The following is a 26,232-nucleotide window of genomic DNA, read 5'->3' on the forward strand; positions in this document are numbered from 1 at the left end:
ACCTGGCAACACTGTGTGAAACTCTATGGTCTTTAGTGAAACGGAGTCGGGGGTCGTCTGAAACGCACGTTTCTGCACCCACCGAGCTCAGATAACTGCCGTATTCACACAAATTGATCAGTTCTGACCGTTTCCAGCTGCCATGAAGTTTGTCCAATGGTACATTAGCGGCTGGAGCCGCGCCGTAGCATCAGTGCCGCGGGTGAGTGCTGAGCATGGTCGCCGGTTGGTTAGAAGCTCTGCTGCAGACGTCTTTTCTTGATAACGACGCTCTTGCATAAAAGACCCTCCTGAGCCGTCTGTGCATAAATCGGAACACTTAAAACAGCAGAAAAGATGAGGCCTCGGACAACTCAGAGTTCATTGCGTTGATCGAAATGACTACCATCTTACAACGTGAAGGCAAAAAGCATGAGTAAAACTCAACGAACCATGATCCACTGGCTGCTGTCGAGAAAGAAACAGTATTTTTTTTTTTTTAACAGCAATACAGATTGGCACCTCGCACAGTTATCGCTTTTGCTATTTACCTCTGCGGCTTTCGTACTGCGCATGCCGTGGTGGCGTGGTTAAGCGTTGCGCTCCTTAGCCCGAGGGCGCGGGATCAAATGCTGCATTTCGATGGAGGCGAAATCCAAAAACATCCACGTGTGGGTGCATTATTAGGTGCACATTAAAGGACCCTAGGTGGTCGAAATTCATCCGGCGTCCCCCACTACGGCGTGCCTCATAATCATGTGGTTTGGCACGTAAAACCCCAGAATGTGTATGTGTTTTCATGCCGAGTTTACGAGATGGCGACGATACAGTATCACATTTCCTAGCGAGTCGTCATAATGCGACGCGCTAGCGTTTACACGTGGGCCCATCACACGGAGGCGTCCGAAACGCTCACACCTGTTAGGGAGCTCGCCTGTGTGGGTAGGAGAACCAGGCTTCCACCCCCTTGATGCGATGCACTATAGCCGCGTGCCTTTTAATTCGCTAGGGTCCACTTGACTCGCTGACGGCAGCTCCGGTTGGCGCAGTAAGGCCTTCCTAGCGCAATAATACCTGTGTGCGAGTAATCTTGCTAGTCTGAGCACAGGTTTCCCTATCGGAGATAGTTAAAGCAGTTGCAACGGCGCGACTGAAGTTTGGAATCAGCTTGATGTGCAGATGGTGAGCTAGTGTGGGAAGTAAGCGAGGAGTTCATCCAAACAAATGTGGCTGTAACTTGCAGAAACAATAACAAAAATTATCATGAACCTGTTGCCATGAGCTGCCCACGTGGAAAATGGTATTACCATGCAAAGTGTTGGAACACTAGTGTGCTGATAGGTGTTTCTGCATGCATCAGAAAATAATTCGCCCCACCCTCCTATATGGAATAAACATACAGGATGCAGTACATGAACAAACTGCATTCTTCACTGTGCAGATTTTAGTAATTTATTGCAACTATTAGTTGCACAGCATCTTTTTGCAACATGGTTCTGTGGGCTACCAACTTGTGCACAGAATGGTGCCATCATTCTGAAGCAGTACAAGATTGCAGGTTCAATTCACAGCTGGTTACTGTCACATTCCCATGGGGAGAAGACATTTGTGTACTGAAGATTCACCGCACACTTAAAAAAAGCGTTCGGTCATCAGTTGAGCCCTAGCCATGTACTATGGCAGGAATAGCAACAGTTAACAATAGCAACTGCCTCCACAATCTCTCCTTGCATGAATTGCACTGCATGTGACAGGTATCGGAGGCGTCCGCTGTTGTATTACTTATGCCTACTGTAGTAGACCTAAAACTAAAAGTTGATCCCATAACTTTGATAACCATTACCTTGTTGCCATGCGTGATAAAAGTAAGATATTTTCAATGTAGGTGTGATGATAACCTTGAAAAAGACCAACACAGTGACAGCTGTGTAGTGGGCTATTCCACCCATTTGTAGCTTGAAAAAAATAGTGGACGTGACTTGGGGCACATGAATATGAAGAGGATTTGAGCATATTATGTAATGCGTAGAACAGGTGTGGTTATAAGAGAGCTGTTGACTTCAATGAGAAGCTGGAAGTCATAGCCTGGCTGTTGGCATGGCATGTGTTACTAGGAAGTCGTAGGAGGAAGCTGAGGGCCAACTCCCATTTCCAAGTACGCTGTTACGAGGCAACCACTGGATCGACTTGAGCAACATCCATTGCATTGAGAGAGGAAAGTAAACTATAGTGTCTCAAGGGAGCAAAATTTTTATTTATGACTTGGATGTTTTTGCAAAAATTGCCAATAATCGTAGTTATTTATTGACGAGTGTTGCCTACAGGCAACATACCAGAAAAAGTTTAATTTTCTTGTCATGTTTCGATATTGAGTACAAGATTCCCGGCTGAATGCCTTCAGCCAACACTGAATGACAGGCAGCAAGCATCATTTGTTAGATTAGAGCAGGAATACAGGATGAACAAGTCTGGCACTAGACTCGCTTTGTTTTGAGTGCAGAAAAGATGGACTGATGCAAGCTCTCCAGCTGCACTGGTGTCACACACGTGATATAAAGCGAACGTAATGTACACCTATGGTTTACGTATGACGAGAGCTGTCTGTACAAATTTCAAATGAAACCATAGCTGGCTTGGAGTGAAGCCCACTTCCAGTTTTCTGCCTTGTGTATGCCCTATTTTTAAAAGGTTTTCAAAAAATTTAAAAATTTTCTTTGATTATGCTCATTCGGGATGTGTTTTGCGCATTTAGATAGAAAATAAAAATTTGAGGGAGTTATTCAAACGTGTTGTCATTAAAGGGTTAAGAAAACAAAAGAAACACGAAATTAGCAAATTGTTAACTCTGCACCAAAAGCAGATATTGCAGTTCTGTGAACTGCATCTGTAGACAGCATTTAAAGTAAACAAATGTTATATTATAAATTTACAGCATATCTGATGTTTCAGTGTTTATGAGCATTTTTGCAGGATTGATACTCACAAATTAGGTCGTGTATTTCATTGCAGTGTCTAATAGATGAATTCTGTCCTGTTTAGATGCATCATTATGTGCAGCTTAGAGAACTCATGTTTTTTATTGCTGTGTTGTAAACTTGTAACTTCATTATTCTGAAATATTGCAATACTCAGAAATTTTTATCAATAAATTGGTGGCCTAAATTGAAAATCCACTTCCTTCTGCTAGTAAATTTAGCTTTTCCTTTTAAATGCAACGAACTTAATCCAGGTCATTGCAGTGAATGTTGAGAGAAACGATTTCTCCGTACCCATGTGTTTGTTTAGAGAGCAGCTTCCTCGTAAATGGGTACTGGCACAAACATTCTCAATACTGCTTATCTTATTTTTTTGCTTTATCAGATAGCTGTTGACCTCATAACTACAGTACTGTGTTGTGCCACAGTTCCGTGAATGTGTAAAAAATGGCCAATTATAACCTCTTCTACATTGACCATTTCAAAATGCATGCCAAACGGAGTGCAGATTCTCGGCATTCGGTTTGTTTACAAGTCCCTTTTGCACGTCACGAAAATTCGGGTAGTGGTCACAAACTGCTTATGTAGGTGCAGTTCAGCCTGGTCCAGTGCGTGTCTCGCAAAAAGCTGGACACATGCTGCATAGGCCATCCTTTTACTCTGCGCTTCTTCGCATCAGTCCACAAGGGGTATAATGAGCTTAGTTCCATGCTCTGACTTTTGTAAAAATGCACACTGCCGATGGTCCTTCTCTACCCTATTATCACATCGTGCAAAGCTTTTGACAAGGCATCCACAATGTAGCTTTAACTACTGCACCGACCCATGCATCCGTGACACTACATGACCCTACGCCCGCACACACACAAATTTTCATGATGTACAGAGGTTGACCTTGTAAACAAACCCCACACGAAGAAATTTGGCGCGCTTCTTGAATTTGTTGATAGTGGGTAGATTTGCAGTGATGCCTGTAAATAAATAAAAGATATTATAATATATTATTTCTTGAATGCTCGAGGAGAACAGGATAGAGGATAATGTTATTTGCAGACGATGGCAATCGCTGATGTGTTGAAGACTAGGAGCAACAGAAAAGGTTAGTGTATTTGTAAAATGTTCTTAAATGTGCGCGTATTTAACTGAAGCAACTTTTTTGTTGTGATGGTATTTATTTGTAAATCTTGTTACATGTTTTCGTGCTCACGCCAACTTCAATTATATGGCGGTAATCATGGCTGACAGTGCTCTTGACAGCGTTGCTGAAAACGAAAACACTCATACTTTTAGGAACGATTAAGTTGAATGTTTTGTTCCAAAAAATAATGATGCACTTGGAAATTAAAACATATTAATTGCTGTAATGAACTGTTTACTTTTCATTATTCTATTTGTTCGCCGCCACTCTTCGGCAAGATACTCATTTGTTTGCAGCAGTCATTTTCCTCGAATGACATTGGGATTCTCAGTGTAGGAGCTGACTAATCATGTTAACTGCAAATGCCATTAGAGACAAGTGACATTAAACCTTCCCATATGGCAGGGCTATAGTAGAGAAAAAATTCAAGAGGCACTTAGTTATCTTTTTGTGGATGAATGTGAAAGCATTGTAACCACTGCACAATGCTTACACATTATGCCACAATGCAAAGTCAAGCGTCAATGCAAAGTCAAGGTCATGTGGTAGAGTGCCTTAATTAACCGTGCCTCAATGCCAAAAGTTGTGGGTTGGTCTCTCACTAAGGTCGTGGGTTGGAGTGCCTTGATTGATTCTACTCTAAATAACTATGATTTAATTAACTCTGCATTAACACCAAAGGTCGTGGGTTCAACTCCCACCAAAGGTTGTGGGCTCAAGTGTCTTAATTAACTATTTCAATTAGCATTGCCCTAATTAATACCAAAAGTCATGGGTTCGACTCCCACCAAAGGTTGAGGGTTCGTAGCCTTTTTGGACCACCGTTTGGGTATGCCGACAACACTGGATTTTCCTCCTCATGAGCCGTTTGATGCTTTCGCATAAAAAAAAAGTGTTCTGTCAGTTTAAGTGATGGTAGTGAGAGTTGCCAGTGCAGGATGGAGGGATGCAAGACAGGTAATTGGGGACTTCTGTCCTGTAGTGGACATGAAACGAGGGTGTCGCATTCTCTGCAGCTGAACTGTCGTTCCCTGCCAGCCGCCTTGGGCAGCAGTGCTGGCTGTCACAGTGCCTCATCGACACTACCGGCTGAGTCATTTCCTGAACTGTCACCACGTCCAGAGCAGGCATACCATTCTGCCTACACTCAGCCAACCAAAGGCCGCATCTACGACAAGAAACCATTCCGATTTGAGTGCAAAAAGGGGCACATATACCATTGGTGCGCCTGTGGGTTCAGCCACACCCAGGTAATGTCTGGTGGAGCATCCTGTGTGCTTTTCGGGAGAAGAAAAAAAAAAAAGGCTTTTATGTGTTGTATCACTATTCAGAAGATGCATTAATGACCAGGGTGTCTACCAAATGGGAAAACCGGGAATTCTCAGGGAGTCTGAATAGTCTGGAAATAGTGAGGAAAAACTCGGGGAATTTGTGCACCTATCAGGGAAAATTAGCTGTACCTTTCTTGAAAGGGAACAAAAGTCGTGCTAATGCTGGCTCGAGTAACGTAGAGGAATCGTAACGAATCTTTTTTGACGTCGTGTCGGTGGTTGGAGTTGTTCAATGACCGATTTTCCAGACGCTCGATTTTTGGGACATGCCCAATAGTTTGGATGGCTTCGCAGCGCCACCACGTACTCCAGAATCAATGTATAAGTACCCTTTGCCGTCCGATTTTCTGGATTTCTCGCCCTGACCGCAGGTCTGAAACGGCATTAATCAAAGCCACCACCGCTGCCATTTTGATTATGTCGCCACCTCGAACTGGCGCTCTCGCACGCAGATCCGCTGGCAGCCTTTACCCTAGTTATCCACCACCGCGGCAATGCTAGGCCTTGCTGCTTCGACATTTGCTATTAAGCTTGCCGTTTGGTGCCATGTTCTTTAAAGCGAAAGCTTTACTAAGCTCATCGAGCCGAGTTTCGCTGTCACCACAAATTTGACCTTCGTTTGACCGTCGCTGCGGCATTTGACTGGCAACGCATCACGTGACTCTCTGCGCCAAGCTCCACCACCACCACCACCGCCGCCGCCAGCTTGGTGCATGTGCTCTCCACAGCTGGGTCGCCGCCTGACCACGTGACTAGCCGTGCGCCTGGCTAAGAGGAGCGCTGCGCTCAGTCTGGTTTTTCCGATCGTGGCGGACACTCCTGTGCTCGAGGCTTCAGCGACGTCGTTCGTAGCTAAGTACTATTTTATTTTTATTAGCTATTGTTTTCGAAGTGTTTTCTTTTGCATGAAGTAAGGGCGCAAATTTTGAATTCTTGGTAAGAGTAGTAAACGTACCGGCTTTGTGTAGGTCTGGCGGCTTCCCCGTTAGGCCTAGGTGGTAGACTGCACCTATTTGATATGATAGACTTATTTAATTCTCTCAGCCAGCCCTTCGAAGTGATTCTTGCACGGTGTAGGGAGTGCTAATATTTAATTTTTGTTTGGAATAGCGGTCGAGGGCAGCTTTGCGCGAGTGATTTGGCGAACTTGCTCGTTGGGCCTAGGGACGTAGGCCTAGCGATGAAACTGAAGAACGGGAAGGCCGCGGTGGATGGGGAGCAAGTGCAGTGCGACGAGTGCCTGCACTGGTGCTTCGTTGATGAGACTAAATTCCAGAGTTTAGCAGATGCGGAGGGGTCTAGCTTCACGTGCAGGTCATGCAAAAGTGTCAGGGAAGCAGTCCAAAAACTGGAAGGGACTTGGGTGGCTAAGTTCGAAGAGCTTAAAGCAGATCTGAGGGAGGAGCGAGAGAAGTGGTTAGCACTGCAGGCGAAAGTCGACGATTTGGTCAAGGTGGACGCAGCCCAGGCCGCGCAATTAGTAAGGACCGTGGCCGAGCTTGGGGAAGAGAGGGAAAGGAGTGCCGAACTGGAAAGGTGGCTCGATGCGCTTGAGACGCGGGCAGCGGAGAATGACGGGTCAGGTCATCAAGCTGGTGGCAAAAGCTCGGAAAGCAGGGTAGACCCTACAGGCAAAGTGGGAGGCAGGGAGGCAGAGCAAGCGGTCCTCGGCTTGCCGCCGGTGAATTGGCATAGTTATAGCGAAGCAGCGCAACACGCCCCGAGTGAGGCAACGCTGCAGCCACAGGGGCGCCAGCGGGTGCGAAGAGAGGGGCAGCGGACACAGGCTGGCGGCGAACGGTCCGCACGCAGAAGGGTCCTGGTGATAGGGGTCTCCAACATGGGGAGGGCTGAAGAAGGCATGATGGCGAGAGTGAAGGCGGACGGGCGAGTGCAAGTGGAGGTGCAAGCGGGAAAGGGCATGGCGGAAGCGATGACCAAGGCGTGGGAAGTGGTAGGGGACAGCACGGAGGGCGACAGCTTGGTCATTATGCATGCTGGGCTCAATGATGTGCTTAAGGGGCGAAGCCAGGACCTTGAGAGGCACGTTGAGTCTGGGCTGCGTAAGCTTAGAGAGGCCTCCGGGAGGGTGCATGTGACCATAAGCACTATCCCAGAGGTTCAGGGCCAGACTGACCAGATAGAAAGGAGGGTGGTTGAGGCCAATCAGGTCTTTAGGAGTCTGAGCCGATAACTTGGGTACAGTGTGATTGAGGTCAGCAGGGACGTGTACGGAGCCGGCTCCCGGCCTTTTCTACAGGATGCCACTCGCTACAGTGGTGCCACTGGCACAAGGATAGGGGGCAGGATGGGTCGCCAGGCAACAGTTTTTTTAGGGGGACCCAGAGCCCTGAAGGAATCAGTGTAGGCCGGGGCAATTCGAGGCAGGAGCTACAAACAAGCAAGCATCGGTACTGTAGGAGAGGCAACAGAAGTAATCACCAGAGCGAAAATAAGTCAGACATAGGGATTATTAACATGCAAGGTGGCAGAAATAGGCTAAAATGGGAGGAAATCGAAGAGCAACTAAGGCAGGAGAACTTAATGGTTTATGGGTTTGTGGAGACACATCTTACGGACATGGAACAACCGCCCTGTAACCCTGATTATGCATGGGAATACTGCAACAGAGTGCAGGGTCACAGAAAGGGCGGGGGAATTGGAGCCCTCATTCATAAAAATACAAATTGGCAAAGGGTCAAACAGGAATGCAAGGAGCATTTATGGCTAAAAGGAAAAGTAGCATGGGAGAAAACACTTCTAGGCTTTATATACCTTTGGACAGGATCAAATGCTAAAGAGGAAAACAAAAAAATGTTGGACTGTATAGCAGCGGACATCAATGAGCTAGGAAAACAATGTGAGATAATTGTTTTAGGAGACATGAATGCACATGTTCAAGATATGTATGGGTACACAGATTTCACAGGTGACATGATATTGGATATGTGTGAGAGGCATAACTTAGTTGTCTGTAACACTGCTGAGAAGTGTGACGGGATCATAACATGGGAGGCAGGGGGTCGACACTCGACAATAGGTTTTGCATTAATGTCACATAGGATGTACAATAGATTAGGAGCCATGAATATAGACGAACAGGGCTCTAGAAGTATAGGTGGCGACCACAAACGTATCAAGTTAAGTTTTAAGAGTGAAACTAAAGCAGGAACGAGGCATGAGGAACAGCCAGATGGGATTTTTTACTCAGAAGAGCAAGTGGAAATAGCAGCCAAACAAATTGAGGAAATATCAGAGGGTACTGGAACTGATTGGATTTACCCAAAGTTAACGAGACTATTTGAGCTTGAGCTAGGTAAGGTGTGAGTCAGGAGAACAGGGCAAGGGATACGAAAACTCAAGAGCTGGTGGTATGAAGAGGTTAAGAAGGCCATAAAGAAACGTCGGGAAGCCTCCAGGGAAAACAGGTATTCCAAAAGTAAGGGAGAACCTGAAACTCAAGTGCATAAAACTGCATAAAATGCAGAAGGGAAGCATCCTATTTGATCAACGAGAAAAGACAAAAGGGTCCCAATGGCTGTCAGAAGTAAGCAATAAAAAAGATAAACAGGCAGCTAGGAAATTCTGGCAGCATCTGAACTCCTTGGGTTATAGGACGAGCCTATAGCAGAGGTATATAGTAACAGCTCAAGGTACTCGGTTAGAAGGAGAGGAGGCAATGGAGCATATAGGAACCATGATGAGGGAAAAATTTACAGAACAGAGAACTGTTACATGCAATATGTCGGAGAGGGATAGCCCGGTCAATCCACTACTTTCACTTGCACAAAGAGAGTGGGATAGGGCCGAGAAGAGGGCAGGCCCAGATGGTATTCCAATAATGTTAATAAAGAAATTGGGCCTGAAATCTAAGGAAGCATTAAGGGAGATAGTGAGCAAAATGTTAATCGATGGTAAAGTACCTGACGAGTGGAGGCTACGTAGGATGAGGATGATATATAAGGGAAAGGGGGACAAAGCTGACATACATAACTACCAGCCTATAACAGTGATGTCAGTGGTTTACAGGGTGGTTATGCAGATTACAAAGGACAGACTGCAGGCATGGGTAGAGAACGAGGGGGTGCTTCGAGAGCTACAAAATAGGTTCCGGAAGCATAGGAGGCTAGAAGACAATCTGTTCTCACTGACACAGTGCATTGAAATAGCTGAAAAGGAACACAGACCCCTATGGTTGGCTTTTTTGGAGATCAAGGGAACCTATGACAGTGTATTTCAAGAGGGCTTGTGGGGCGTTCTGGCAACTTTAGAAGTGCAAGATGGAGTAACCAATTTCTTAAAAGATATCTCTTAATGTAACCGGGTGATTATACAATGGAGAAAAGCAGGTTTCGGAGCCAGTAATGATTTGGCGAGGGCTTCGGCAGGGGTGTCCATTGTCACCTCTGTTGTTTATGCTGTGCCTACAAGGATTAGAGGCCAAAATACAGCAAAGTGGATTTTGCTTCAACCTATCAATTTTCAAACAAGGAAAATTGATTGGACGGTCATTACCAGGACTGGTGTATGCGGATGATATTGTATTAATGGCTGACAATACAGAAGATGTGCAGGGATCGATAGACATATGTGATACAGAAGGAGACAGATTTTAGCAAAGAAAAATCAGCAGTCATGATTTTTAATGATAACATTTGCGGCGAGCATAGGATATAGGAGGCCATGCTTTAGATAGTCGATAAGTACAAGTATCTTGGGGTGTGGATAAAGAATAGAATTGAGTATCTGGCAGAGTACGAAAAATATGTAATGACTAAAGGTAACAGCAGTGCAGTGATTATGAAGAGTAGGGCACTGTGGAACTACAATAGGTACGAGGTAGTACGAGGGATATGGAAGGGGGTAATGGTTCCGGGCCTGACTTTTGCCAATGCAGTTCCATGTATGAGAGCAGAGACCCGGGCACAGTTGGAAACTAGGCAACATGGTGTGGGTAGGCTCGCTCTGGGAGCACATGGCAAGACACCAAATCTTGGGTTGCAGGGGGATCTGGGATGGTCTTCTTTCAAGGGCAGAGAGGCTAGTAGCAAGACAGCATTTGAGGAACGATTGAGAAAAATGGGGGAAATGCGGTGGGCTAGGAAGCTTTTCAGTTACTTATACACAGCGAATGTTGACACAAGGTGGAGGAAGTCAACTAGAAAATTGTCAAGCAAATACTTGGGCAGCAGTGGGGGGACAGGTTAGGAATCGTCTGTCAAGAAAAAGGTTAAGGAGACAGAGGGGTATGTGGAAAACAGATGCAAACCAAATCAGCATTAGAGACATACAGGACGTTTAACCAAGAAATAGCCAAGGAAAATATTTACGATAACTCTAAGGGAAGCTCATTGTTGTGTGAGGCCAAGACAGGTGTACTGCAGACTAAAACATACCGAGCCAGATACCAGGAGATAGACTTGTTGTGTGGGGCGTGTGGAGAGGAGGAGTAAATGGCTGAACACTTGATACTTTCTTGTAAACGACTTCACCCTGCAGTTGAATGTAACAAGGAGCTATTCAAAGCTTTGGGTTTTAAGGGCAGTGAAGGTAAAATAATCTTTGAACAGGTAGAAATAACCAAACGGAGGCTATCTGATTGGTGGATAATATTAACGCAAAAGTAAAGGAGTAAATACATAGGTATGCATGCATATAGTACCATTCAAGGCTAGGTGGCGCGCGCCGCCGCCGCCGCCCGATTCAAAGGGTTGAGCCTCATTCATCCATCCATCCATCCAGTCCAAGCTTGGCCATGGATAAGAGCGAGGTTGAGCCATCTTCTCTGAGCGTTGCGCGGGAGCGCGCGGCTTTGAGCCGTCGTCGCCAAGCGGCGTCTGACCACCCCGTGGATATTGCCCGGCGAGCTGCTTCACTGGAGATAGTCCGGAACGCAACAGTCAACGCACCATCGAGATCAACGTAGCGACCGTGTTCACACCCTGTCTGCTTGTGCTTCGACGCTGCGCATGTTCGCGGCGTCTCTTTGCATGTTAGCACTTGCGCTTTCCCTGTTGCAAAACACGCGTCGCGCCGTCGAACGATGCGTCTACCCAAGCCTAATCATAGTCATGTCTAGACACCGACCTAGGCACAGCCGTCATACATGGTTTAACGGATAATTGTATACCTAAGTATAATAATTACAGCTAAATCAAAGGTTAACCAAGTGAAACCAAGCTTTCGCTTTGCATATCAAGGGTTAGCTGAGCTAAGCCGCAGCCAATTTTTTCATTGAAAGACTTTGCCACTGTCAGCAATAGCACTGACTCCGCCTTTTGTAAGCTTCGAGATTGGCTGCGAAGCTCGGAAAGCACAGCGCGTTGCATAATGCCGGTTCCCGAAAGTAAGCTTTGCCTCGATACAGCAATGTTGCGCGGTGGAGCATACACAAAGTATTGCGGTGAAGCTTAAGAGGAAGCTTTAGCTCAGGTGCTCCTATCTAAATACATATAAAAGGAGAATTCGTTTTTCTCGGCAACCACTGCACGAAATTTGACGAGGTTTGCTGCATTTAAAAGAAAAACTTAAAATCTAGTGACTGTTGGTTTCGAATTTTTGAGTTAGGTTGTCAATTTTTTATTAAAAGTTGGCAAAAATAGACAATTTTCAAGAGACGAAACTATCAAGTTTACAACTCTAACTTAATAACAAAAAATGATAATACAATTATGTGAATTGCGTCTAATAGTACATCTAAAGCGGACAAAATTGATATGTTACACATGAATATAAAAAAATAATAGGGAAATACAACTTTTGCATAACCCTTGTAACCAACGTAAAAATTCACGTAAGATGTAAAATGACATACGTATTGAATTTGTCCGCTTTGAATGATCTAATGGATGCCGTTTACAGAACCGCGATATCAGTTCTTGATGCAGAGCTATGAATTTGTAAACTTGGTGCTTCTATTTTTTTCAAACGGTTAAATATTTGAAAATCGTTTTAAGAAAATTCAAGCCCTAAATCGAAATTCCGCTTTCAACAGTCACTAGAGTTTAACTTTCTCTTTCAAATGCAACAAATTTAATTAAAATCTGTCCAGGGGTTATCTCATAAAAATGTTTTCGCGTTTTACATTATTTGAATAGGCCACGTCGGAGTTCGGCCTGAGCTAAAGCTTCCTCTTAAGCATGGGAAGGGGCACTCGTCATGGGACACAGTATGGATTCCTTAATTATACACGCATGCACCCGCCATCTCCTGTCATAGTACAAGTACCGATATGCCTTATAAGTGTACTGGCAGGCCCCCAGAGCTTTTTCGGACGTACCTGCAGCGTTTTTAGGGGCAGTAAAAGACATGCATTCATTTTTTTTCAGACTGCCCGATTTTCCTAACGTTTTCACGGCCCCTAGGGAATCCAAAAAAGCGGACGTTGACTGTACAACTGGCCAAGAGGATGCTTCAAAGGGTCTGTGGGGTGAACGTGTGGTGGAAGGAGGATGAGAACAGAAAGGACCGACACATTGAAGGATGAATGGGGAAGGGACTGTGCCACTGCTTCTTTGAAGGAGCTTGAGCTGAAAAAACAAAATGTTGACTGATGCTGAGATGCAGTTGTCCCTCATCCAAACCAAAACAAACTCTTTACAGCAGTGAAATGCAACACTGAGGCATTGTGCGTGGGCTGAGAGTATCCAAGATAGTTGAGGTTGACTTTCCAGCTGCTAAGAGAGAATCTCACTTGTGACAAAGTTTGGGCCTCATACCAATGAGCTTGCTATCAGTTGATAGAAATAGCTGATGTTCGAAAAAGATTGCTTCTGTACGCATCTCGTTTTATTCATATTTGGCAATGTTTGACTCAATTTGAAGCGGGCTTTACCATTTTTTTCTAAAATACTTTATTCGCTGTGAATTTCACTAACCCCTCCCTGCCGTTGTTGAATAAGATAAACACTACTCCTTACTATTCAAGCTGGATTAAGTGGTTTCTTTAATTTTTTTTTAGCATGGTTACTAGAGTGACAGCATTGGGCGACATGGTGTCAGCCTGTCTTGACATAAAACAGAGTTCTGTGTCACTTAGGAAATTTTGCAAAAGCACTTAGGAAAACCCTGGAAAACTCGGGGAATTTGGGAATGTCGACTTGGTAGACACCCTGATTACAAGTGTAGGTAGACTGTGTTGGCAATGGGAGGACAAGAGGGGGGCATACATTAGGCCAAAGCTTTTGCAAGATGATTCTGCTTTGCCAAGACAACAGGGCTGGATTTATGGGTGATGGGGTAGCAAGGATAGTTTTTCCTTGTTTAGCATCACTGAAACTAAGTTAGTTTTATTTTCAATTGCATTACATGAATAATTTTAGTGCAAGAAGCAGTGAAAAACTTGAAACAGGGTTTGCTTTGTCTGAACATACAAGTGGTTGCAGCATGTATGGACCCCTTATACGTTCATGCACAAACTGGCCCAGCAAACCACACTACTAAATTTGCTTTGTCTGCTGTGTCATGATCTGAGCCATGCAGCCTTCACCTTGTTTACAATTCGGATACTATGTGCGATATTATACTGCAATAGGACTTGAGTCATCTTCGTCATCACACCGTCATTGTGTACTGTTGGGGGAGCTTTGCATAAAGTTATGGTATTGGGGACCTACTTTGACAATGTTATACCACTTGATGAGCTTCAAACTACAAAACATTCCCAGAGTTCGACTCTCGGAAGGGCCTCTTATGGAGCACAGCACGGATAAGAAGACTCATACTAGCAAGAGATGGCAAGATAGTGCAAGTATACGGTTAATGCAACATTGTAATTTTATAAATAGCCAGAAAAAAAGTTGATGGAACGTACATACCCTAAAGACTTGCATACATATTTGTATGCAAAAGGAAAGACAACATACTTGAAAAAACAAAAACAAAATTTGTGCTAAATAATTGCATCACTGTACAATATTAGAACTAAGAATATGAATACTTAAGGCAAGACAAAATTAATTAGAAAATGTGCAACAAATAAAGAATAATCAGATGCATAAGTGTTCTTAAATAAATACATTTTATTTCATATTGCATGGAGGCCAGTTACAAAATGTGCTACCTATAAATTTTAAACTTCTCATAATTATTTTTGAATTTGGATAAGCAAAGATTATTCTGCAAAAATATGTGAATAAGATTAGTCAGTGCGGAACGGTATGTGATCAATATGGTAAATCATATCATGAGAAGCCAACAAGACACCAAGGAAAACATAGGGGAAATTACTTGTACTTACTAATTGAATTAAAGAAATACATTAACGGCAATGAAAGTGGATGAAAAAACTTGTCGCAGATGGGGAACGATGCCATGTCTTCACATTATGCCTGCCATGCTCTAACCAATTGAGCTACTGCGGCGCCGTTTGCCCATCCACTTTCTTGGGTATTTATGTGTTACTACTAGAACTAACCTTGGGAGTGTTAGCCGGTGCCACCACTCATGAACCTTGGCAGTGGATGTGGAACATCCTTTCTGCCGCAGGCGTCATGAGTACGTGATCTTTCTGGGTGAAGGAAACTGGTCAATAAACCCGCACATGCTACCTGGCGACATCAATGTTGTCGGATTCGAGACCCCCGTTATGCAAGAACGAGAAGAAAGGGGGTTAACCGAAGGGTCACGTACTTGTGACATCTGCGGCAGAAAGGATGTTGCACATCTGCCACCAAGGTTTGTGAGTGGTGGTGCTGGCTAACACTCCCGAGGTTAGTTCTTGTAGTAACACATAAATACCCAAGAAAGTGGATGGGGAAATCGTGCCGCGGTAGCTTAATTGGTTAGAGCATTGCACATGTAATGCGAAGATGTGGGATCTTTCCCCACCTACGGCAAGTTGTTTTTTCATCCACTTTCATTGCCATTAATTTATCATTTAATTCACTTTGTAAGTACAAGTAATTTCCCCTATATTTTCCTTGGTGTCATTGTTTGTTGGCTTCTCATGATATGATTAATAAAAATCAGGCCCCTCGGTTACCCCCCTTCCTTCTCGTTCTTACAATATGGTAAATGTGTTTCGTGGAAGTTGCAGGAAGCTTCATGCATGAAGCTGCAGCATACCTTTATAGCTTCATCCAGGTGTATGACCCTTTCATGAAACTACCTCCACCTTTTTTGATAATCTGCATGCCAGTGGCACGTGACATTTCTGTGCACACAAAAAGCCGTACATCCGATGCACTCAGCAGCAGGCGCATCACTAGTAGGTGCTGCAGACTGCTATTTCGTCATACACTTTCATGGTTTGTAATATTTTATGGTCAGCTGTACTTCTAGTTGAACATAGTTGCTACGTTTAATCATTGTCACTTCATCAATAATTGCACTAGGTGTGATCATTGTTATCGTTTTTCAGGCGCCATGTTTTCACAACTAGTTGCATTGTTTGCAAAATAGGCAAGTACGTTTGCTTTCATTGAAAATGGCTTTTGGTGCCAGCCTGAGGAGTTCAGTTCACAAGTAGACACACTGGTGAGTTTCAGTCTCCTACGAATGACTCATTGCTGGGAATAGTTAAAAAGCTCAGAAAACTAATGGAAAACATTGAAGCCTACTGCTGTCAAGAAGGCACGACAACATGATCACAAGCAGTGGTGCTCAGGGTAGAAAGGTTGCTACTCTGATGAACTGGATATGCAACCTTCCTGCGAAGGAGAGCGGAAAACCGTGTTGATGAATTCAAAGACTTGTTTAGAAAGGAATAATATTTAAATTCGTGGTGGGACAATGAAGACCTTGAGGCTGTTTATAATCATTTGCATAGCAGCTTACTGAGACACTAGAGAGGGTCAAGACTGTGTCACAACAGCCCAAATAATAAAAAAATAATAATCATAATACTTTGATACTTGTGAAATCACGCTGGCACTAGGGTTCTGGTCCAAAATTAATAAAATCAAAATTTGGCCATCATTTCCCCATTCAATAATCCATTTCTCACTGTGAGAATAACGAAAATATTGCTTTAAAGGAATAACTTATCAGTGTAAAATGATGTTGTGTTTCTCTTTGGCGTCCCTAGAATTGTCGATTGCTGATTGCATCACATAGAGTGGGAAAGACGCCACTCATAATTATGCCATTTACTGCCAAACAGCAAAGAGACGCGAGGTTTAGCAAGTGCGAAGTCTTGACAGAAAAAAAGGTTTTCATCAATAAGAATTTCACTATTGGAATCGAGATTTCTAAGCAGTCATTCGAGTTTGTCTGGACTAAGGATGGAATTGTCTTCATGAAGAAAACTCAAGGCTCTGGTGTGGCGAAAATACTTAGCGAAGCTGACCTGTTAAGACTTGTAGGAATGTCCAACGAGCTGGATTCCTTTGCAGAAGGGACACTTGAATGACATCATTTATAGGTATTGTACACATTAATATACAGAGCATCAGAAAGCACTGGAATTTGCTGAACCTGGGAAACTCATCAGGATCATCATCATCGGCCTATTTTTAGGTCTACTGCAGAACGAAGCCCTCTCCCAGCAATCACCAATATCCCCTGTCTTGTGCTAGCTGATTCCAACTTGCACCTGCATATTTTCTAATTTAATCAGCCCAACAAATTTTCTGTTGTCCTCAACTGCGCTTCCTTTCCGTTGGCACCCATTCTGTAACTCTAATGGTCCACCGGTTGTCTGCCCTATGCATTACATAGCCTGCCCAGCTCCATTTTTCTTTCTTAATATCATCTAGAATATCGGCTATCCCTGTTTGCTATCTGATGTACACTGCTCCCTTCCTGTCTCTTAATGTTACACCTAGCATTCTTGATCCCATCGCTCTTGTTTGGTGCTTAACTTTAGCTTTGTTAACCTCAAGTTTCTGCCCGATATGTTAGCATTGGTAGAATGCAGTGATTGCACACTTTTCCAATGGCAGTGGTAAGCTCTCATTCAGGATGTAGTAATGCCTGCCGTATGCACTGCAGCCCATTTTTATGCTGGAAATTTTCTGTTCATGATCAGAGTCCCCTGTGAGTGATTGACCTAGATAAACGTACTCCTGCATAGACTCTGGAGACTGACTGGCGATCATGAATTCTTGTTCCCTTGTTTGACTATTGTACATTACCTTTGTCTTCTGCAGTTTAATCTTTAACCCTACTTTTCCACTTTCTCGGTTAAGGTCCTCAATCATTTGTTGTAATTTATCCCCGGTATTGCTGAACAGGACACTGTCATCTGAAAACCGAAGGTTGATGAGATATTTGCTGTTGATCTTCACTTCTAAGCCTTCCCAGTCTAATAGCTTTAATACTTCTAAGCTTGTGAAGAATAGCATTGGAGAGATTGTGTCTCCTTGCCAGACCCCTTTTCCTTGATCGATAATATTCTACATCTGATGAAGCAAGGTAGTTGTGTAATCTTTGTAGACATTCATGTATGCCTCCTGTACTTAATATTCTGGAACGCACCTCTACTCAACACTCCTCCCCGATCCAGGAAAGTGTATGGCAGTGTCAGAGTTTTCTGCTAAAATTGCTAGAAGGAGCCCTGGCACTGAGATCATTCAGCTTCCACGGGAATGATGGCTAGTACATGAATTTGTCTAATCTTTGTGCTTGCTGTGTCCTTGTGACATTTATTATGCTTTATCTTTCTAAATTTCAAAGCACTCATAGTTTCCTAATACAGCAACACAATGAGTTCCTGCCCACATGCATAATCATTGCGAATTGTAGCAAGTGTAACAGAATAGCTTCTTGAAAATGATCAATTTGCAAATTTACAAAGCCGTTTGAAGCCAAACGGATGGAGTTTAAAATATCCACGTACTATATCCATCATTCCCATGCCGGCACCTCCCATAGAGACTAGCGCCACCTTTAGTAAATTTTGTCAGCAACTCTGTGGGCAGTGCCACCCCTGTGCCAGAAAGAAGCTGCCAGTGCACTTCATTGACACTCCATGGCAATTCTTGAGAAGCATAGCGTCTTCTTTGGCTGAGGTTACGTGCTTTGCACAAGTAGTTGGAACTGAAGAAGAGCTTCAAGTCAAGCGTCGTTTTAGAATACAGGGGTTAGACATCTTCATGATAACAAAGGTCAGTATTGTAACACCGCCCAAATCTGCAATGTACTCATAATGCTGGCATTTTAATACATTAGCACTCTTAGTGTGCTACACGCACTTTCTGGGGGCTGTGTTTTTATCTGTGTTAACCGTTCTCCCGCCTGCCTGGGTCACTGCATAGTCCGTAGTCGAATGGGTAGTGCATAGGGCTACTATGCTGAGGGAACAGTTCAAAAGCAGCCATTGGACCAACTTGGGTCACTGAGTATCTGGCAGTGTGTACACACATGCTACTCTTCAACGAACCTCTTTCATATCATCATGGGTCACTGGGTATGTGCCACTCTACGATGCCGGAAAAGGTCCCTTAAATTTCTCCAGTGCTGAGCAGAATTGAACCTACATCACAAGGTTCCTCCAGAACAGCAACCCGGTTCATTAGCGGGCTATGCTGCACATGCACTAGGTGTGTGCCACTTTTCAATGAACGTCTTTCACACCAATGCTTCTTGCGAGCTGTGCCATGAATGCACTGGGTACATGCCGCTCTTCAACAAACCTCTCGCCAGCTTGAGTCACTAAGTATGCGCCATTGAGTGTGCAGCAAGCGAGGCAATAATTCTCAGCATTTGCAGGCCCTGGCGCACCACGCTTCTCGTCTGGGAGGCCACGTGCAGACTTGATCAGTGCCACTAGATGGTGCAGAATGTCCAGAAAAAAGCGTGTGAGAGGATCGTGGTTGCAGCATGACGCGTTCCTAAGCGTTTGAATGCACTGGCACACCATGAATTTTAGAGGTCACATAGAGGCTTTGCGGTGGCTGTGCTAGATGGCGCCGAGTGTTCTTGGGGAAGCGTGAAAGGGGCATCCTGCTGCAGTACTCACCTCATACATAACTCGTTTCGACGGTGGCAGTACGTTGCTGATTGATTCGATGCTCAATGCATTACCGTCGACAGTCATCGCGAGATGGGTCCCGCCGAATTTTTTTTTTGTTAGAAATGAATGAATAATGGATGGTGATGGTAAAAATGTTCCTAGTAAAGGTTGGCTCGAAAGACCTATTAAGTGCAAATAATTCTCAGCAAGCTGAGAATTATTTACAGTGTAGTCAACGTCCGATTTTTCGGACACCCTAGGGGCCGCGAAAACGTCCGCAAAAATTAATGCATGTCTTTTACTGCCCTCAAGGGCTCAAATTGCCACAGGCACGTCCAAGATAGCTCTGAACACCTGCCAGTACACATAGTAGGCGTGTCGGTGCTCGTGCTGTAACAGGAGACTGCGACTGCACGCGTGTATAATAAAGGAATACACACTGTGTCAAAAGGATGGATAGGTGGGCTAGTTGGTAATGCATTAGTATAAAAACTTACGCCGAGAAGCAACACACACCACACGAGCGTGTGTGGTGTGTGTTGCTTCTATACATCCTGTGTGTTTATAGCGCTCCAAGTTTTTATAACATACTGTGTCCCGTGACAATTGCCCCTTCCCACTTTTGGTATGCTTCGCCGCGTAACGCTACTGTATTGAGGCGAAGCTGACTTTCGGGAACCGGCATTATGCATCACGTCGTGCTTTCCGAGCTTCGAAGCCATCGGCGAGGATTACAAAGGCGGAGACATCGTCATTGCAGACAGCGGCGAATTCTTTCAATTAAAAACGCGGCACCGAACAGCAAGACTCTTGGTAGCGAACGTCGAAGCAGCTAGGCCTAGTGTTACCGCGGTGGTGGCTACATAGGGCACCCTGCAATAATGTTTGCCTGTACATGTCGCACCACCTAGCAGCGGTGGTGAGCACCCACGGGTAGGCACTCACCGTCATTTCACCATTGTCCATGGTGCGCTCAGGCCTGCCTGAAAGCTTGCTTTTCCAATTATCCAATGGATTCACCGCTGCCTCTTCACAGCTCCTCTGTGAGAAGTGTGAACAAAAAGAACAAGTGCAGATACTGCTGCATTAAAAATTGTCACAACTGCGAAGGGTATGTCGGCATCAAATTGTACCGCTTCCCTTCAAAACCGGGGGAAGCAACCCAGCGGCTGAAGTGGATTGTCGCGGTTCGTGTCAGTCTTGCGAATTTCTATTAAATGAACTAAGACGTAAATCCAAAAACAAGAAAAAAATAAAGGACCAGCATAGGCATCCGTAAAAACACAATAAAGTGTCAACTGCATAAAAACGTGTGAACTGATTCCCGCTGTTGTAAATCAGTTTAGATGGTTGTTTAGCTCGTCTTGCTCCAAAACAAATGCGCAGTGGTTGTTATGTGTCAAATCTAGCTTCGAAAGCGCTCCGTGCTGGAGCTTTGTACGCACTGTCCTTCTTCCTGCACCAAGATCAAGACGCAAATGCTGGAACCGAGCTCATTCGTGCCGATATTTGCTCGTGCTAAGGTTGGAGTACACTGCAGCACACGTCGACTATTCGAAAATTAGCATTTCTCTTGTGCACGCTAGCGCATATTTGTTCAGTTTTCACATTGTTTAGTCTCAGCTGATTGCTCTCTATGATGCTTCAGCGGTAATGCCCTCTCACATTCGTGCCCGAGTGACAATACCAGAATATGCTCGAGGCACTTTGTCAACGAAGAAAAAAGCGCTTACCTGCCAATTTGCCAGAACCTCTACAATTGTGAGGTGCAAGGCACACTCCGCGCGTGTGTGTGTGTCAAGTAATGAAGCGACAAATGACAGTTGAAAGACGTCCACAAACGTATTTGCTCACTTAAGTGGCATAAAATAATTATTTGTTAACTCACTTTGAGTTTGATGTCTTAAGCATGCTTTCTTTGTTGTGACAAATACTTTGTGACCTGCGGTAGTTGCTTAGTGGCTCTGGTGTTGGGCTGCTAAGCATGAGGTCACGTGATAAAATCCCGGCCACGGCAGCTGAATTTCGATGGGGTCGAAATACCAAAACACCCATGTAATTAGATTTAGGTCCACGTTAAAGAACCCCAGGTGGTCTAAATTATTCCGAAGTCCCCCACCATGGCATGCCTCCTAATCAGATCGTGATTTTGGCACCTAAAACACCATGATTTAAGCACCTCGCTGTGATGTTCGTGCTGTTTACTTCTTTGACACAATATACATGGTTGTAGTTGTAAATTTGATGTTCTTTCTCAAGCGTCGGTTGTCCAAAATGAGTCCAATGTTTTCAGTTGCCTTAAAACTGCAATTTAGAACGACCGACAGGTTTCAAACGGCTGAACCGTCAGCGCCACCATGTCAGTTTCGCAAAACACTGAGGTGGCCACTGCTACGGAGGCATGCTTTTGCGGCGCTCGTTTGAAATGTGTCGATCCTTCTAAAATGTGGTTTTAAGACAATCGAAGACGTCTAGGCCGATTTTGGACCACCGCCGCTTGAGAAAGAACGTCAAATTTACGACTACAACCATATATATTGCGTCAAAGAAGTAAACAGCATGGACATGGCAGCAAAGTGCTTAATTTAAATTATAAAGAAGAAGAAAGGGGATTAACCGAGGGGCCGGATTTTTTATGTCATATCATAAGAAGCCAACAAACACTGACACCAAGGACAACATAGGGTAAATTACTTGTGCTTAATAAATGAAATAAAGAAACAATAAATTAATGGGAAATGAAATTGGATGAAAGAACAACTTGCCGCAGGTGAGGAACAATCCCACAACCTTCGCTTAGCAGCCCAACACCATAGCCACTAAGCAACCACCGCAGGTCGCAAAGTCTTTGTCACAACAAAGCAAGCAGGCTTAAGACATCCAAGTCAAAGTAAGTTAACAAATCATTATTTTATGCCACTTAAGTGAGCAAATACAGCCATGGACGTTTTTCAACTGTCATTTGTAGCTTCATTACTTGGAGCATGCCTTGCACCTCACAATTGTAGAGGTTTTGGTGAATTGGAAGGTAAGTGCTTTTTTTTCTCCATTGACAAAGTGCCTTGAGCATATTCTAGAATTGTCGTTCGGGCTCGAATGTGAGAGGTCATCACCGTTGCAACATAATAGAGAGCAATCAGCTGAGACTAAACAACATGACGACTGAACAAATGTGTGCGAGCGTGTGCGAGAGAAATGCTGATTTGTGAATACTTGACGTGTGCTGCGGTGTACTCCAACCTTAGTTCTGTTGTTCTAATCGTGAGAAAACATCAGCATAAATAAGCCCGGTTCCAGCAGCTGTGTCTTGATCTTGGCACAGAAAGAAGCACAGCACATACAAAGCTGCAGCACGGAGTTATGAAACTAGATTTGACAAGTAACAACCAGTGCATGTTTGTTTTGGAGTGAGATGAGCTAAATGACTATTAAACCTATTTACAACAGCGGGAATCAGTTCACGTTTTTATGCAGTTGTCGCTTTATTGTGTGTTTTTACGGATTCCGCTGCTGGTTCTTTTATTTTCTTCTTTTTGCATTTACATCTTAGTTCGTTTAACAGAAATTCGCAAGAGCGACATGAACCACGATGATCCATTTCAGCCGCCGGGTTGCTTCACCCGGTTTTGAAGGGAAGCAGTACAATTTGATGCTGACATCCCCTTCACGGTTCTGACAATCCTTATCGCAGCAGTATATGAGCTTGCTCTTTTTGTTCACACTTGTCATGGAAGAGCTGCCAAGGGGTCGCGGTGAATCCATTGGAAAAGCAGGCTGGTGGGCCTGAGAGCACCACGGACAATGATGAAATGGCAGTGAGGGCCTACTCGTGGGTGCTCACCACCACTGCTAGGTGGCGCGATATGTACAGGCAAACTTCATTGCAGGGTGCCCATAGAGTTTCATACAATAATGGTGGCTACGACTGCCAAAGGATCTGCATACGAGAGCGCCTGTTTGAGGTGGCGAGATAATCAAAATGGTGGTGGTGGTGGCTCCAATAACGCTGTTTCACACCTGTGGTCACAGTAAAAAGTCAGGAAAATCAGAAGACAAAGGGTTTTTTGCATCAGAAATTTCATACGTTCTTATACATTGACTCCATGGGGTGGTGGATGGCAGTGCTGCGAAGGTGTCCGAAAAATCGGTTGTTGACTGTAGTTTTCTGGTGATGCAATGCACAGGCCTCCAGATTGAATGATCTATGTGTACGTGTACAAAGAATTCACTGAGTCTATTTTCAATAGAATCCAGGTGGCTCTTGAATCAGCCTAGGGAATGAGATGGCTCTGGAGAAAATGGTATTCATGTTGGGACTTTGTGAACCAGCTCCTCTATGTGGCCTTTTCCAAAAAGTCATTGAATTCAGTCATATGAGACGCTAGCAGTCATGGGGGTCAAGGAGTGGAGGAAGAATACATGTTACTATGCGCTTATTCAGCCAAGTTTCTCTGCACCTAGACCTTTGATTATCTGAGGTGCAGCAGTGCATCCTGCACCCCCGTGCACGATTGAGCATGGTGCAAGGCAATGTGCCACTGTTGTACAGTGCACCCTTGAACCTTGCAGTGAATAGGTGCAGCCCAGCACACCATAACTGGCACCACCTGCACCTTTTCATCTGTGGTGCCATGCACCTTTTCTGAATCGAACAAACCTTATGCTTCTTCCGCTTGATAATTTTTGTATCATACTTCCCAATTATGAGGACTGCGAGGTCTGCTTGCATGGAAGCTTACACTGTGGTTACCTTTACTGTGTTTTTCAGCCATTCTGCGATGGCAGCCACAAAAATCCACATCTGAAGATTACACTCAAGCCGATTCGCTTTGTGGCTGAGGAGACACGCTCGTACTGGTTCTGCAATTGCAAGCAGACAGCAAACAGGCCGTACTGCGATGGCACGCACAAGCAGCCACAAGTCCAGGAACAGATATCCATTATCAAATAATTACCCTTGGCTTTGGTATGCGCATTGCTTTGTAATAAAGCAGTTTCTTTCAGAGTGATTCTTGTGTTGCTGTAATGTGGTTGCCATAGTGAGTGCTAAGCATTTACTACATTTCCCAGACTTGTTCCAAAAAGCATACAGATCTGAGGAAACAAGAGAAAAAGCTTGCAGGAAGATTCAAATGGTTGAACGAGGGATGCTCTAGACTGTATGTTATGCCAAGAGGACCTGTCTTCATCAGGACCCTGACAAAGGCAAGTGCCCTTTTCGAAACATTGGCCCTAGAGGCAACCTAAAACAAATTAGCACTACAAGTTCGTGGCACCAAGCACCTGTAATTGAAAACCTCTTTACTAGCAGACCAGACGTCCAGACAGTATACAACCAGATTCACTCTGTCAAATTAATATTCATATGCGAGTCTTGGTGGGCCCGCATTTGTGACTGATTCCAGAGGAGATGGACTTTATTTCAGTGAGCTCAAGAAATATCTAATCTCTGGAAGCGTATATGTAGGGAGCACAGGGCTGTTGATGTTTCAGCACGCTGCACACCGTGGTTGGCACACGGCTGCTTGAAAAATGCAGTCCTGTTCAAGCTTGAAGAAACACTGGACCACAGTGCGTACTCTCAAAATGCACTTACTACATTTGCAGCTAATACCTCAAGCAGACCAGCCTGCTGTGCCCCAAGAGTTCACTGGGTGAAGAAGGATTTTCGATTTAATAAACGGGACCTGGACATATTGCGGATCACATGTAGAAAATGGGAGCAAGGGGCTTCACAGATGTCTGTATGTACTATCACTTACTAGGGACCAAAGAGAAAGGTTGGCACCATTTCACGTGACTCATGCACAGCCTGTGAGAGTCTTCCTTTCTTCCAAAACTGCCGTTGCCGAACATGATGTGCAGAAGGAACAACCACCTTGGCATGTTCCTATGCCTTCAAGACGTAGTACAGCTGTTGCTTTGGCCTGTTGCTATCTCTAGCAGTTTGTTAGTGAGGTACTGCCCAGACAGTGGTTGTGGAGAGAGCATGGCTACGTACAGACAGTGTGGTGCTTTCAGAGACTGCTTAGGGCAATAACCACTTTGCTGGGCACCTGTGAAGGCGTCATGCGCCTTTGATTGTGTCCACTTGCATCAGATTGGCCTGCACATTGTCATAATGCTTAATTTTACTTGCAGTCTGCAGTTGTGAGAATGTGTTTGCATCACCAGGTACAGTAACATGGTTATAATTGGGCTTTGCCTTCAACAAATGGTTAAGCTAGATTGTTTTTTGTTGCGGCAACATTATTTTCTTAGCCGTTAGTAGGCACTTGATTCAGCTGTTGCCACCATTTCACATTCTTAGTTAAATCTGATTCCACAGTTGACGTTGGACTGGATGACTTGCAGCTGCTTTACTACTTTGTGAATTGGCACTGGAACACACGCATGACAAAGCAGCTGTCATAACAATAGGCACAAAACAGTTGGCAGTGCCCTGCATGCTAATAGGGTGATGTGTAACCAGCAGTTTCAATTGAAGGCCCTACTACTTTCAGAGATATTGCTTTTAGAACTAATGAACAGGCTGTGTGTGCCAGACACTAGCACAGAAGCATCCTTGAAAGTGATCACTGGTGCCTGCCAAGCTTTAACACAAGCAGTGTGCAAAAGGGAGATGTTCTCACAAGCCTTGTTACTCTAGGCTCTTGCGGCATCCTTCATATGAAACCAAGTGCTGCAGAGGACATTAGAATCGCTCTCATAAGCGTTGATAAATTTAATTTCACTACTTCTCAATAAAAATTTATGCAGCATGTTTCAAACATGAAGCCACACGGCATTTTATTACTGTTGGAAAAGTGTAGCCATAATAAAACAAGCACTATTAAACTGAACAGAAGTAGACATGCAATTTACATTTCAGGGCTGCTATGGGTCTGCAACTATTTATTCATTAGGTGGCACGGG

At 44.4% G+C, this 26,232-nt stretch overlaps 2 protein-coding genes across 2 annotated transcripts; both read left to right on the forward strand.

Annotated features, from left to right (window-relative positions):
* On the forward strand, positions 1-24,326 carry LOC142566747 (uncharacterized). The gene is made up of 3 exons (XM_075677627.1): positions 1-202; positions 5,109-5,342; positions 24,086-24,326. The coding sequence occupies exons 1-3, from the start codon at positions 143-145 to the stop codon at positions 24,266-24,268; spliced, it is 477 nt and encodes a 158-aa protein (XP_075533742.1). The 5' UTR covers positions 1-142; the 3' UTR covers positions 24,269-24,326.
* LOC142566746 (uncharacterized) lies at positions 5,349-14,637 on the forward strand. Its single transcript, XM_075677626.1, has one exon. It carries the CDS (start codon positions 6,604-6,606, stop codon positions 7,615-7,617), a length of 1,014 nt encoding a protein of 337 aa, XP_075533741.1. The 5' UTR covers positions 5,349-6,603; the 3' UTR covers positions 7,618-14,637.
* Positions 24,327-26,232: the final 1,906 nt, after the last annotated feature.

This window comes from Dermacentor variabilis, unplaced genomic scaffold, assembly GCF_050947875.1.
Source record: "Dermacentor variabilis isolate Ectoservices unplaced genomic scaffold, ASM5094787v1 scaffold_13, whole genome shotgun sequence".
Lineage (NCBI taxonomy): Eukaryota > Metazoa > Arthropoda > Arachnida > Ixodida > Ixodidae > Dermacentor > Dermacentor variabilis.

Bases quoted from the DNA above. Each gene is read 5' to 3' on its own strand.
- LOC142566747 (XM_075677627.1), top strand. From the start codon at position 143: ATGAAGTTTGTCCAATGGTACATTAGCGGCTGGAGCCGCGCCGTAGCA. The intron at 203-5,108 runs GTGAGTGCTGAG...CATTCTCTGCAG, and splicing joins CCGTAGCATCAGTGCCGCGG to CTGAACTGTCGTTCCCTGCC. The intron at 5,343-24,085 runs GTAATGTCTGGT...TGTGTTTTTCAG, and splicing joins GTGGGTTCAGCCACACCCAG to CCATTCTGCGATGGCAGCCA.
- LOC142566746 (XM_075677626.1), top strand. From the start codon at position 6,604: ATGAAACTGAAGAACGGGAAGGCCGCGGTGGATGGGGAGCAAGTGCAG.